Source organism: Homalodisca vitripennis, chromosome X, assembly GCF_021130785.1.
Source record: "Homalodisca vitripennis isolate AUS2020 chromosome X, UT_GWSS_2.1, whole genome shotgun sequence".
Classification (NCBI taxonomy): Eukaryota; Metazoa; Arthropoda; class Insecta; order Hemiptera; family Cicadellidae; genus Homalodisca; species Homalodisca vitripennis.
The window spans coordinates 89,902,148-89,917,785 of record NC_060215.1 but is presented as its reverse complement, the minus strand read 5'-3'; the positions used below and the strand labels follow the sequence as shown (position 1 = coordinate 89,917,785).

At 34.5% G+C, this 15,638-nt stretch overlaps 1 protein-coding gene across 1 annotated transcript in view; it reads right to left on the bottom strand.

The window, feature by feature from the left end:
* Positions 1 to 5,191, bottom strand: part of LOC124369331 — a 61,000-nt gene extending 55,809 nt beyond the window's left edge. The window contains exon 1 of the mRNA XM_046827291.1: positions 5,040 to 5,191. Coding sequence (XP_046683247.1) covers positions 5,040 to 5,091 — 52 coding nt within the window. The 5' untranslated portion in view covers positions 5,092 to 5,191. The remainder of the gene's footprint in view (positions 1 to 5,039) is intronic.
* Between the last annotated feature and the right edge of the window lie 10,447 nt (positions 5,192 to 15,638).

Here is a 15,638-nt window from a genome sequence, read left to right as displayed (position 1 = left end):
CGAAGCGGTAATTATAAATATAGCATTTAAATAGATTATGGATTTGTGAGTAACAACACTTATACATAATCGAAAAACTAAACATACCTTGACGGTTTTTTTATGATTTTGACCAATAATACATGATAATTATTAGCAAATTTTAGTCTGAAAATGTTATTGAAATATTGTTTGTTTCATACCAATCTCATTATTACGCAATTACGACTTTACACAACTTAAAATTATTAAATATGGGACACTGTTGTATTTAGTTTTACACACCTACATGTTTTGTTTATTAGTACTGTTTTTATATAAGTAAAATATATTAGCAAAACATATATATAATACTACAGATTTATTTCTAATCTTAGTGCACACGACAGGTAGAATTTGAACTGAAACTATTGCTATTGAATTGTCCGAAGCTGTTATTGATGATGCTAAACATACACGCATTCTTGTTATTAAGGAACAAGACGAAGTAGAACGCTAAACCCTCAGCATTTCGGAGGAAGGTTTAAACTTTAATGTGAAAACCCTGAGGAATTCGCCAGGATTACAGGATTCCCAACACTATTACACTTAACCTAGGTACTCGACAATGTTATCAGCAACGTACAGAATAATGGCGTGGCCTTTTAAGAACACCTCCGTGTAAGATGTTATTGTGGTTGCAAAAAGTGCATAACTGCAATTTCTGAAAAACGAGAGTTTTTATGTAGTTCAATCTAAAATTGTAATTCGTTGCTTCACGCGACGTCTTTACACGCTTCCAGCCATTAAACCTTTCAGATCAGGTTAAAATAAACAATAAAATAGAAATCCACTGACTATCCGTATCTAGAGTAACGCTCTTAAAAAATTATAAGTCTCATAATAAGATGCAGATCATGCGGGGAAAATATTTGATATATTTTAGCATCAGAGGTGGAATTGGGAAGGATCTGTTAAGGAGGGGATAATTCCAGAGTTCAGAATATCGTAGCGCTCGAAAGTTGTGTCGGGTCGTGTGGATGAAACCCCAGATTTCGCCCGCTGTGTTGTACGGCAACAGCCAACTCGCGGCGTGCCGGGCACTTACTTCCACACGACCTTTCTACACTTTTACCGACTGCGCAGTTGTAAACAGCAATTAGTGCGATCAGGACCCAGACTGCCCGGTCACTGGTCGAGCGAGGCGAGCCTTTCGCCGCTATTGGTCGAGCGCGCGGCGGACGGGGTCCAGCCTTCTCGCGAGTCGAGACCGGTCGTTGCAAGGACAGGGACTGAATCGCATACTTGGCAGTGGATAACCTCGCCGTCCGGCGTGGTGCACAACGCCCCGGGCTCTAACAGTTGCAGGTCTACAGGCAGTACTTGTAAACCTGTAATGTCAATCCACCTCGCAAACGCATCTTGCAAGTCGCATAGCAATCTTTTACCGTTATCCGTGAACATGATAGCGCGCGCATGAAGCATGGACATATGGACACAACCGATCTGGCTGATCTTGTAATCTGTGTAGCCCCTAAACATTACCTAATCAGCCAAAAATAAGAAAAGTGGTTTATGACTTAGTTATCCCTTACTACAAAACTTGGAAGAAACAGCCAAATGTTCCCGAGTGACATAATGTTCAACACACAGATAAAGATTGTTTTTAATCAATTGTTTAGTACATTTTAAAGTTCAGTGTTACTTTTACAGCGATGTTTTAACCCTCATTACTCGTGACGACCGACTTTGACCGACTGTTTTGGCAAATATAAAAGAAATTCTCTTTATTGAATACGTTTACAGAATTTTCTAAATACAAGTTAAGTAATTAAAATATTACACTTGCAGAGATTACTAAAACAAGAGATTATAAATTAAAATATATAAGAAAAAGGAAACAACTATTTAGATATTTTATGCTTAAAACATGTATCGGGTATAAGGCTAAACATTCTTGTTTTATAAAAAAATACTACCAAGAAGATTCTGAATTAACTACAATAACCTAAAAGTATTGTTAACAAGAAAATTAAATCTACACATACGGTACTAAATATATGAAATCACACTGCGCTGTCTGTTTCACACAAGTGCATATAGGCTACGTTGTGGACGGTTTGTAAGCCGCACAGAAATGCCCTATTAAAAGCTTTTTTCGACAAAGATTGACGAACGTTATGTAACGGTAAGCTGAAGTACTCAAATGTCACCTGGCATATGTACATGATAGTTATATATCCATGTAGCCAATAAAAAACAAGTTATGGTATTTTAACAAAGTGAACTTTGTAGCTTGCCACTATAATTTGCCAATAATTTTATGCGGATAGTTGATCAAACACGAACATTTCAAACGGACATTATGTTTTAATTGTTATAACTAAATAAAATTTAAGTCATCTTTGCCTAGAAAAAGTATGAAACCAAAAACGATTTTACATAACATTTCCGATTTGATCATGGTCATTCTTTTAATCAACCAGTTCCCGCCAAATGAATTTGCTACCGAAATAGAACTGTTTTTGAGATACCACACTAAACTCTGAAATGTAGCACTACCGGTTTTCTTACAAGTTCCTCTATTAAATCATAATTGCAAATCGTTTATTTGCTGTTGTTGTGGCTTTGTTCACAAAATATCACAACACAGCAACAAAAAAGATTAAACCCTACCATTTAATTTTCTTTAAATAAAATAATTAATTTTCTTTTAACATAGTCTTCATAGCAAAATCAAACGAACTTCATTTGATTAAAACCTTCGCTTTCAACATATTTTTTTATTATTATATCGCATTAACCACGATCATATTGCTCCCGATTGCATTTCATCTTAACAGCCTTTATTACCCAATTTTGTAAAATATTAGAAAGACATATAGATTTTCATGCCAAAATAAAAACATAAATGAAATACGGAATTTGAATTCTTCGTTACTTTTAAAACGAGCAAGTATTCTAATACCATATGAAATACCAAGACATTCATTAAATATTTTGACAGTGATAAATTAATACTATAACAAGAATCGGACCGTTGTGGATCTTTAAAAAAGTAATATTATCGTAATTTAAAACCTTTCCACTTTCATCTGAAAATGGTCTGTCAGAGAGCGAATGATGTCGCATCATTTCAAGACGGATGCTGCAGTTTCGGATCGGACGCGCGGCATTTCTCCAGCATCCTGGTTATTTTTCTCAATAAATTACACAGCAACGTCCTTATTCCTTTAAGGCGTATTTCTGCATTTTCTAAGTGTCCCGTACACATGAGTTAGGTCCCGAATTAAACTCTTGCATAATTTATTAACCGTTAATAAAAAAGCATATATAAATAAATGCGCCATTTATTGCATGAGTATGAATTAAAAAAAACAATGATGACGTAAGCCATTATTAATATTCGGAATATGATCGGTAGTCCTAAGTACGATTGGAAGTGTAAAAAGGGACGGAGTTTTCTCATTTTACAAAACAACAGGTCAGTTTTAATCTCGTTTACAATGTACAAATTAGTAGTACATTCAAAATGAAGGGTGTTGTTTAAGCATAACATATTTGAGCATTTGATCAAGAAATAATACGTCGTTGGCATAAGTCTACGACCCCAAGTTGACTTGAAATTAATTTTAATATCGGCATAAAACACGATTACTTCATTAGCTTGTGAGTGAACATGTTTTCTGCTACCAGCAATTCTATATCTTCATGGATGAAAGATATTACGTAATGGTTGCAATTAAATTCACTGTTTCTCTAAGCCCAGATACTCGGCCATTCCCATGTAAATAACCGAAGTCAAGTGTTATCGCCATCGTTGTTGCCCGTGATCGTGAATGGCTCGTGATGTGTTAAGCAATTTGAACTCGGATAACACTAATCTGTTTTCCTTTTGAAACATTTCATTACCATCTGCAAACGAGAGAACTTAACTTTTTCGACGCCATTCTGAGATTTGTATAGTGACCTATTGCAACTGACAGATTAAATTCTGTTATAAATTGAGACTGTTAAAAATATATTTAATCAGTACTTGACTTAGATTTTTCTAGATCCTCTGTAAGTGCTGCGCCATTTGACTTTTAAATGCAAGGTCACACCCTGAATTCCCGGTTATGGTATGAGATTAAAACCGATTCGCAACCAGACACAAGCTATAATTTTCAGTTACGTAACCGACTAATTGTTGTTTTCCTACAACAAACCGGTGCGGGCCGGAGCCAATTCCGAGTCTCCGCCCTTATGACGTGGTGAGTAAACAACTGGGCAACGAGTTGGCGAGGGCGGGGAAAACAAGAGCGGTGCCAAATCCAAAAACGACACTTGCATTTCAAAAATCGGGTCAAACCGAGGCGGAGCAAGGTTCCCCTCCCCCTCTCGCCACTGACTACATGCTAATATATTCACAGAGAATGATAATGGGGGAATAATTAAATGGTTACCCTATTTGACACTAGAGCTCCGCTGGTATCTAGCTGAAACTCGAACCTCACTCGTCCGTTCCCTAATCTATAAAAATCTATATTGCGCTTAAAAATTCCAACTTTTCTTTTTACAATTTAAACAATTATATAAATATTTCTTCCTGTTAAATACAACCTTACCGAATGCAAGTTATACATGCAAATAATTGTTTTCATACCCCATCCGCCACCTCATACCTGGTTATAATTTCATTTCATACGCTTAAACATTAATACTCCCTTAATAAAAATAAGTGACATGTTGAAAATTATACAACAATCCTTATTTAATTACTACTAAGGCAAGATGCTGTTGCGAAGGAGTCGCGTTGTTTTATTAATATATTTACTATGTATACATACACATCCAGAAACTTCAATATTTTAACAATACTGTTTGGATAGAGACATAAATGAAATAATGGTTTGAAAAAAAACATACAATAACTTCTTGATATCAAAGAGGGAATGTATACTGATGAATCGATATGCAATGGTTATACACAAAAAGAGTAATTATGGTTTAACTACACGCCGTATTTTCTATGAAAACGTTGAATCGTCTTATTAAAAATAATATTTTAGGGTGGCTTTTATTTTTTCCAAATATGGTACCTGAAAGAACGACGATAAGAAGCGTGAAAGATGTGGTGAGGGCGGTTGTCATTTCTTGAAGCGAGTTGAGAAGTCGCGTGGCCGGAGAGAAGGTGTGTTACGAGGCCACAGGACTGAGCGCGCACGAGGTACTGCTGTCTGCACTGCCTTGCCACCACCGCTACCGCGTGGTTAGTCGAGCGCGACAAGCGCCCCTGGTGGCCGGTGGCGAAACTACAACATCACGCCACTACGGCTATGCTATTAGCCTAACTGCCCCTGCACCTGCCTTTCCACGTCTCTCCTTTTTCATCTACTTCAGGCATCAAATTTTAGAGATTCTCCATTCTAGGTGACCGACGGGAATCGGATTTCCTGAACTTTTTCAGTCGGTCATAGGGATTTAGAATATATATTTTTTATTTTTAGTTGTCAGTGTTGTAGACAAATAACTCCTTGCTTCATGGACAAAGAAATATACACCTTTCTTTGTCTGAGTTGCTCCAGCGATATGTTGCATATTTTCACTGTAACCCAGATTCAAGGTCGTCAAGATCGCCGATTGGTACGATGCGTACAAAAGTGGAAGCATCCAGATTTCCTGACTTAAAAAGGCAATATTTTTGGAACTGTTCAGTGAATTTCTAGATTTGTCTGGCGCGTACACAAAATAAATGTATTCATAAATTAAAATCTACGTATATATTATTGAATACTTCATACTTAATATTTATACTGGCTGCGTCATACACATAAAGCCTGTTGATATTCTTTCTATCATTAATTACTTTCGTTAACTGTATATCACTGTTTATGACCTAGTTGATTGGCTAAGATACAACAACAAGACTTTGTACAGCACAAGACCGCACATATGAATAAAAAAAAATTAAATATAGAATTTAGAATGTTGAAGGTTGATAAATTACAAGATACATTTGAATTCATAATCACTGCAGCTTGAGAAGTTTTTAAAGTTTATTTCCCACATTCATGCTTTTCATATGATTATATGTTTTTAGTTATATTTAATTAGCGTAGATTTTTCTGTAGGATTGTATGTTTAATCCTACAGTTACAGAATACATTTTTCGTCTAAGCTAATATCAATTCTGATCAATACGTTAAGATCCATTAATAATAAATACATACAAAACTATCACATAGAACTATTAACCTGAAATTGGATTGACCGTATATGTAGACGTTGGGCTACCATCGATATTACACATTGATAGAGCTACTCGTATTGCAAATTTTCGCACACATTCAAGGCAGAGGGATTTAATTTCAAGTGTATAACAACATACATTAATGTGTCGTGGTTTATAATAAATTGAGAGCTTGCATAATAAATAATGTAATCATAAGATAGTCTTCCAAAATAGATTTGTTACTGGAAACATTCTAAACGATGTATTTCCAACCTTTAAAATAAAACTAAATATATAATTCTGAAAACCCAACCTGCAGTACATGATAATTCCGCTGTGTATTTACTTATCGATCACGTCTTCGTAAATCTGTAGTAAACAGGACAATAATAATAATGGCATTTTACATTACAATAAAGATTTAATGTATGGTACAAACAATCTGATAGTGTGCATTACTTTTTCAAACAATGGTAATACACTTAATTGGCATTTGTACTTCATATTTGTATAATTTTACCTAATTTAGCGCCAAAACAGCTTGTCAAAAAGTTGCAGTTGTAAAGCAGTGTTAGAGACAAAACTGAAATTTGAGTAATTTAAAGTAATGTTTCTTTAATTGAATTATCTAACTGTAAAGAGTTACTACTGTTGAGTCACTTCATCGGGCACTTTGGCGCTGAGCCCCATTGCCTTGTCACATACCATCCGACCTCGAGTTATCTGGCATCTACTACGACCAGCGAGAGAAGATATCTTTGTCACAGAACAGAAAAATTGTGACATTTCAGTTCCATTTGAAACCTATCCGTCACAGTTTGTAGTGTTGGGTCTGACAGTAAAATACCGTGATGACGTTGCGGATGTTCAAGGTCATTTGATATCTGAAATGGTTTCTTCCTTTTGTTTGTCAAAATACCCTTACTTTTCCCTCTTCATATGGTAAATTTAACTTTGGCTTTCTAAACAAAATTTTAATGTGCTATTTTCCAGTTACCAAATAAATATTTTCTAAAAAGTCACTGAAACAACTGAAACCGAGTTTGAGCTAGTAACCTAAAATGTACCTATAGGTCTTTTCAGAAATTATAATATTTCGTATTTCACAATACCCATCACAAAAAGTAAACATATTAATTTGGTGATCAAAGTATGAGTATCCACCAGGCTTGTTAGTAACCAATTTTACAACATAAATAAAGCTATCCAGATTTCCACCTTTTACAGATTACTAGGTGTATGCGTTTAACATCTACAAAAATACCATTGCTCGGTTGGCCGATATTTAAAAAAGTGTTATTGCTCCCCGTATTATAGTATCGTGTTGGACTGTGCATGACCAATAACGTAGAAAGGAAAAGGAAACCGGTTGTGAATTATTAACAGTTCTCTAGGTGTACAATTTGTAATACACTGACATTCAAATATTTCCTACTAATCTTACACTGAAAACTTGTACATTTGATTGCTGAATATCTAGCGTTTACCTAATCCTCTCCTTTCCTCACGCCCCTGAAAAGAATTTCTGAATCCCCAAGTGATCAAGTGTACAGATCACAGGTTAAACACGAAAAATTATCTTATCACCCTTTGTATGCAAGTGATTCCTCGTTATCTAACTTTGAATGTCAAGGAAAACAACCTCGACAGCATTTAGTTTTTGTGTAGGCATATCATCAAATGAAGCACCTCGTATAGTTCTTAACGTCTTATATTAATATTAAAAAAAAATTAATTTTGACTCAACAATTAAGACAGATTACAAATGCAACATCGAGAATTTTACAATAGACATTACAGTATATTAAAATTGTTGACAGCGTACCCTAGGCATAAATTTCGGAAGCTCGCATGTTAATGTCCATTAATAATAAGCTATTAAGCAGAATATAGTGTTACAGAATATTTTTTCAGCCTTCTTCTTCAACACCATTCTCTCTTTAGAGATCCTTGATTAGCTCTGTGTTTTGTTTAAGGGCCTTCAAGAGATAGATTTATGCGATTTCTATCAGTATTGGTGGTTGATGTTGTAAATAACAAGGTCAAGTGTTATGTTATCCGAACCGCGGGCGGAATTGCGTCACCTTCATGTTGCGTCTTTACAAGTCGATAAGACATATTACAGCATGAACAACTTTTCCATAATTAATGTTTTGTCTCAGCAAGGTCAACAATATATCTTGTATGGTATGTACAGGTTTCTCCAAGATGGCTTATCCTAAGGTAGTTTGCTTATGTATAGAAGTGAATTTCTTGAGTTCGACTGGAGTCTTTGGGGTTCTGTCCAACGAGGGTTCTTGGTCCTTTCCTTTCGTAGCAGAGGATTCTCTACAGTCCTGTTCAGAAGAATTTTTACAGACAATCAATCCGTATCGATGGTGAGATTCGCAAAGATCCAAAATAAGTAATCCTTGGTGAGTGTAGGATACCGGTATTTTACATTCACTTGCGTAGACAAATTTCTGAAGAGGTGTACAATGTGATGGTTCCAGGAGATATTACATGCATAGCATAGCTATGGTTGGAAGGGATGATTGAATGCGAATGTAGAGTTTCGTTCAAATTCATCTTCCTTTTAGTACAGCGTCTTGGATGTGGCGCCGTCGCAGACTTCAGATTGTCCTCAATTGTGCACCTCAGGAGACAACGAGAATACTTTTTCGTCTAGATTACACTATATTGTATTCTACGTGTCTCTGATGTCCAAACAATACAAACTTCACCTTTTTAGATCTCTTCAGACGAACATGGCTCCATATTCCAGGAGTCAAGTAGGTGACAGCGTCAGATTTCAGACACTGCACTAACAAGAAGGTGAGTTGAAGCAAAAAATATTCACATTTATTATAATGTTTATCTTACAATCTGAACTATATTAAGAGATCAAATATTCTTTAAAGTTATTGTTTTTTTTAATAACTTTCAATTTAATCGTTAATTCTATCATATCTTTCTATAATACTTTTTTTCATTGTCTGTATGATATATTTTTACAATGTATATTGTGTATATTTATCTATAAAACATCTGAAGCTTTATGACTTTCTAATTTTGTCTTTTACGCACTGGATTCAATCTTATTCCATTAATATCTGAATTTTATTATATTTGCATGCATTATTGTACAAAACCAACGAAAATATCAATGCATTATTTAAATATCATTTTGATTTTATTTTAAATGGTAAACATATTATTTATAATAATACAATATTGCCTGTGATCTCTTTCATTTCATACTAAATGCTAAATGCTGATTTAAAATTAGAAATATTTGTTGATATTGTGCATTCAGAGAGAATACATAATGAATATTTTAATTAAAACGTAGGAAACAAAGCAAAACTTAAGAATTATTTCATCAAAAATTTCCGATTTAGATTAAGGAAATAACACATTACATTCACACTCATTCATTCTTTACTTTCATCGCAGATTTTTAATAAGATATTCATAAGCAAATTTCTTTTATATTTTTGTTTGTGTTTTTTTACAATTAGAGTTATAAGATTAATTTAAAATGAATAAATTACGATTACAAGAATATATAAAGTTAAAACGAATAAAAAAAATTAAATATAGAATTTTGAATGTTGATAAATTACAAGATACATTTGAATTCATAATCACTGCAGCTTGAGAAGTCTTTAAAGTTTATTTCCCACATTTTGTAATTGGTTTAGTTTATAAATACAATAAAAGAAATAAAAAAGAAATAATTTGCATTTAATGGTTATTGGAGACAAAAACTTAAAGATCATGTTTTCGATATAAGAACAATTTCATAATAAAACATTTATGCTACTATTTACAGGTGTTTAGTTTATTACTTATTAAAATGTATAAATTTCTTTACTTTTTTATAAATTGTATGATTACACTTGTCATTCTTTCTGTTTATATTATATTATTGTCTAATAAAATACAACAATATACGACAGAAGTGCATGAACAGTGCTGATATCTATATAAATATATAAATAAAGATATAATTGCAATGGAGTTTTCTTATAAATTTTAACTCTAGTTATACAACGAGTATTATGAAATAAAGCGGAACGTTGGCAGAGATTCTTTGTAGTACTTAACTAGACTATTTCACTCTGTGCAGCCTCTTTAAAAGCACATATAAAAGGCTTAAGCTTGGAATAAGCATGAGCCGGTGCTATATTTAAACTATGATTAAGATTAGATACATAATTTGTATCTACACCCCCATGACATTAGAAATGTCCGCTCCAAAGACATTCCAGATGACTTACGCCGGTTCTCTGCTCATGACAATAGGCAGGTGGTTGTTGAGACCAATACAACAGTTAAGAGTGTTAGAGCGACTGGTAGGTGTGCCGCCGGTTATAAATTATCTAGTATATAGCTATTCATCAAGTTATTATAAAGGATTTGTTCATCAACGCAGGGTGAAACAGGGTGATAGGATTAGGGTTAGTGATGTGGCAAGTGTCTCTGGACGATTTTACTTTCGAGATAAAAAGTTGCCGTTCAATCGTCTCAATGTAATAATCTCCACTTTAGAGTTGAGCGCCCTTTGGAAAATCCATGGTTTTTACAAGATATTTCTATTAGTTGAGTAAGGGTTTCAACGAGTAAGTTGAGTAAGGGTCTGGTTGTGGTCTGTAACCACAGTTCTTCTGGTACAGTTCGCTACTGCCCATTTAGTAACATTCGCAACCTACTGGTATGATGATCGGTAATAATTTCACCTTTCATAAACAGTAGTTTCCCAGTAGCTCTCTTCATTTGCATGCCATACTAGGATCATGACATCTTTCGCCAGTGTAGTATTGTCACATTCAGCACTTATGTGATTCTTAATGTTATCATGATTTGTAGATGTGATAGATTTACTACACTAATATTGGATTAAGTGCAAACCAGTCCCGGATACATGACAACGGCAGTGGTACGGGGTCACTTCATGATGGCTTTCCCTTGTTGTACGTACTATTTCTGTTGGCATTAGTTCGTGGGAATGGGAACAAAATGAAGAGGATTCCTGACTAGAGATGGCAGGTTGCAAAGTGCATCTTGACAGTGGATTTACGTAGTTTGTCAGCATAGAGAGTAAGAGCATTTCAAACCAAAATTCTCTTCCCGCTCCAAAAAGAAACATTTCTGAAACAAACACTTATCCGCTTTTGCAACATTATAAACATTAATTCTGATATAATGAAAGTAGTCCCAAGATTCGAACTTCAAGATCGAGTTGGAACTGAATAATTCATGCAAGAAATCTTTTAAATCCCCATCAGTGTTTGAAAACTCTGTGCCACTGTCTTCTTCTCCATTTTACCACTATTTTATTTGGTAATGTGACATTGTGAAAATTGAGATCGCTGACTTTCTCTATTTTTTTGCCTCAGCTTGGCAATGGCTGTAGCTAACGAAAGATGAAACCATGTGATTTTCCACACTGTTGTGTGCGACGGCTGGTTAGGAGCTCCCTCCATAGATTTCACTATTCCTGATTTGATTCTAAGGAGGTTTGCAAAGCTCGTATGTCATCTCTGATAGTTACAGCTACTGTTTTACCATTCTGGTTTAATTTCATTTACTGTTTAGATGTTAAATGTAAGAAAGGACAATATGGTCCTAATTTCGCCTCAATAAAGAAGTGTGTCTATTCTATTCTAGTCAGAATGGATTGTGAATTGAATTCCTTGCGCTCGGAATACCCGCACTCGTAAATGTTGTGACCATTAATTTTTCAGTAATTTTTGGAGAACTAGTGGGTTAGAACACAGTACAACGGGCAGAGTCCAGATGTAAATGGTTGATAAGCTTGGAAGACATCTGCGTCTTTCAGAATTTTAAACTGCAATAATGTTCAGTTCAGTTAACTCCATCCCACAATTATTACGTACTGCAAAGGGAAAATGGCTTTCACATGTCGAGTGCCGTCGTCACATGCTGCTGAACAACATCCAAGGTGCCACAGAACGCATGGTGGTCGCATTATGCGTCATGGTGCTGTGAGCTACACGGTGACTGCGGTTTTATCCGGTGTTCGCAGATCCATGAATTTAGCATAAAACACAAAAGCTGTTGCTCTGTATTGGTTAAGGGATGACTCAAACGTAATATGCTCTGAAAAAGAAGTGACGAGCTTTGTGTCATTGACACTCACTTGTTTCTAGTGTTTCTGTATTAATTGGTTTTCACTCAGGAAGTTATTAGTACACGATCAACTTCCACGGAATCTGATCCACCTTTAGAGTAAGTAATTTTCCCTTGAGGAGTAGGACTCTCTTCCTTTTCCCTATAATAGCATCTCACGGTGTTTTCTGCACCCTTTTTCAAGTGTCAATAATCGCTAATGTTTGCTCACACAATTGTCAATCTCACGAATGAAATTATTTATAAAATTTAGTTGTAAAACACAATACTTAAGACTGTCTAAACGACTACTGGAAAGAGTGGCACGGAAGGCACATATTAAAATGAGCTGAGGTGTGTTGATGTAGCTTTTACAAAATTATCAAAGTGGCTGATACTTTTAATTCTACGCTAACTACATTTATCATAAATGACTTCAATGAATCGTTTGCAATAAAAACTAGACATTACTAACAACATGTAAACATTTATTATGTTACTCAAATCAATTAAGAAACTCAACTTCTAGATTCGCGTATGTTTGTTTAGTTATGCGTTTATTGGTTTGTCAAAAAGAAACAGCACAATAATGGCTATTCCTAATTGTCTCTAATTTTGTCAATTTAAATAGCCGGATTTAGAGAATATTTGCTAGATTAATTTCAATTTATTCTTCCTGGAAAGGCGCAAGGAACGCCTTCATCGGTTCGTCTACATTGTGAATTACGTAGAACAATTGAATTCAATAAATCGTTTGTCGTAACTGCTTGCCGTATGTGGTATTCGCTTCCAGCTCTCATAAAATATACGAAGAGCCAGGATTGGTTTGACTTACTTCTTGCAGCAGATGACCGCGAACATGAGCCCTAAAATTAATTGCTTTGGTTATTGAGAGGAGATATGAATGTGTGAGTGAGTGAATATGGCTATTATTTTTTTATTTCTTTTTGTCTCTTATACTTTTATATTTACAATTGTTCCTTACATTATGTGGTGTTATTTGTACTCGAATCGTTAGTATTTAAAAGTAGTTATTTATCATACCATTGTATTATTGTTATGTAGATATTTTTAGTTTGCTTTAATGATTATTAACATATTAATTCTACTTGTTCTTTTCAAAATAGTTAGGATTTTAAATGTTATTATTTATAATTGTTAGATGAATCGGTAATTTGAAAGAATAAAACATTTAATACTCTGTTCTAAGTTTTGAAGTTTAAAGTGTGGCTTCAACTTGAGCACAGCAACACACCTAACCTTCGAAAAGAAGAAGGTGCGTAAGTCTTAATTTTGAACATTCAGGACGCATATTTTGGGGCACGCTGGAGTAAGAAAAACGTAAAACTCTCCCTCACCTTAAAATAATGTAAAAAAACAATCGCCTTACAAGAGTATAATAGGTGTAACTGCAAGTTTTAAAAGTGTTCCAACTTGAATTGTAAGAATTAACCAGTACGAATTTTAACTGTTGTAATATGTAATATAACATATATTGAATAATGTCTTTCAAACAGAACGAGTACTAGCTGAGCGTGAAAAATAACGCATTAAATTTTTAGTTTGGGACATATCGTAAACCAAACCAACAAAACCCCTAACCATAGACGAGATAAAGCCTACCGTGTAAGGCATGGTACTGTACGCAACACCCGTTACGTACGAACAGCTGTTTTATTTGTCCCAAACCCACCAGGACGAACCGGTTATATCGGGTTTGGGTTTCTTCTTCCGTATCCTTCCCGGGTCTCTTATGATTAATATTAGGGCATTTTGTGTGGTATTTGCCTATTTAGAGGGCCAAAAATACTTTTAAAAACTGTTGCTAACTAGAAGGCCAGAAAAAATATGTACTTACTCTGAAATATTGATTCGTAAAACACAATAGAAATAATTACCCAATTTTACGATGAGTTCGAAATGTATTCACCACCTATGTGTTAAAAGTAAACGGGTTATACTTATGAGTAATAATATAATATAACATTTAGCTCTTTCAAAATGGACCTCTACATCCCTTACATACCGTATAAATGGATTAGACGAACAAAACACTTTGTTCAATGGGTCTAATTTTGACCATCAGCATCAGTCAATCGTCACAGACAACTCTATTAATTTTAGCCCATGTCTTCTGAAGGAAATATCAATCGAGTACGTTGAGTTGATTAGGAGACAAAAGCTTTGTTCAATTGACCGACTCTCCATAAGAGTTTAGCTGAACGGTTTCGGGACGAAAAACATTATCGATTTGTGTCAGGGCTTTTGAAGATAGTAGTGCAAGGAATCTCATGCGGCGCGGCGTTTTTGATATCACGAATGCTCTTGACAACGTGAATCACTTTGTTATTGTTGTCATTTGGGCAGATTTTTAAGTGGGCCAAATAAGTTTCAGAAAGACGCGAGAAGTCTGAAGACATTGAGAGCCAAACTGCCTAAAGTTCGTAAGCTATAGAATATATCGATTCTTTCCTTTGTCCGTCAGTTTTTTTTACGTGGTAAAATCTTCTTTTTTGTTGAGTGAAACAAAGATATATATTTAAGTTTATATAACAAAAATTCACGTTGTTTTCTGTTCAAATAAAACTGAAATTTCCAGATATACACACAAACACCCGCGCATGCGGCAGTATGGGTATAACTTGTTTATATTGGGTACTTAAAGCAACAAACGTTAAAAACTATTTGAATAGTCTTAAATGTGTTAATAAAACATACTTTTATTCGTTTAATTACGTAGCCTAATGGTGCATAATTTTCATATTGTATACATAACACTCGTAATATCCAAATTAAATCATACTGTTTATTTAGGTAAACATAATCAAGTTATGTCGTAGCAAATCCTAGTATTGCTGTAACAAGCGATAATCAGGTTGTTTGTTCCACGAACTAAAAATAAAGATAAAGAATTGTCGATGTGTTTTTCCGAAGTTGTCGGAGATTTCCATTGCTTGTTAAATGTGAGCTCTGTACTTAATTTCAAAAGAACACGTTGAGTTGTCATGCACATACTTAATCCAACTTAAATGTGTAGAATTATTAAGATTTAATTGTAGTGCTCTATCAAATTACCGGAACTGTTTAATATATTGTAGATGTTGTATTTATGAAAATGCATTTTTGCATATCAACGTATTGTATGAAGTTCTATTATTAAAGGGTTATTCGGGATTGTTGAACCCTATACTTTCCTTATGCCGATTATTGGTGATTCTTTACAAACTAAATTAATTTTTTTTCTTTGGAAATGGATAGCACATTTAAACGTGACATAAGAGACAAAAATATTAACTAACCGTGATTTGCAGACCTCACATCTTAAAATGACGGTCGACTTTATTTATACCTT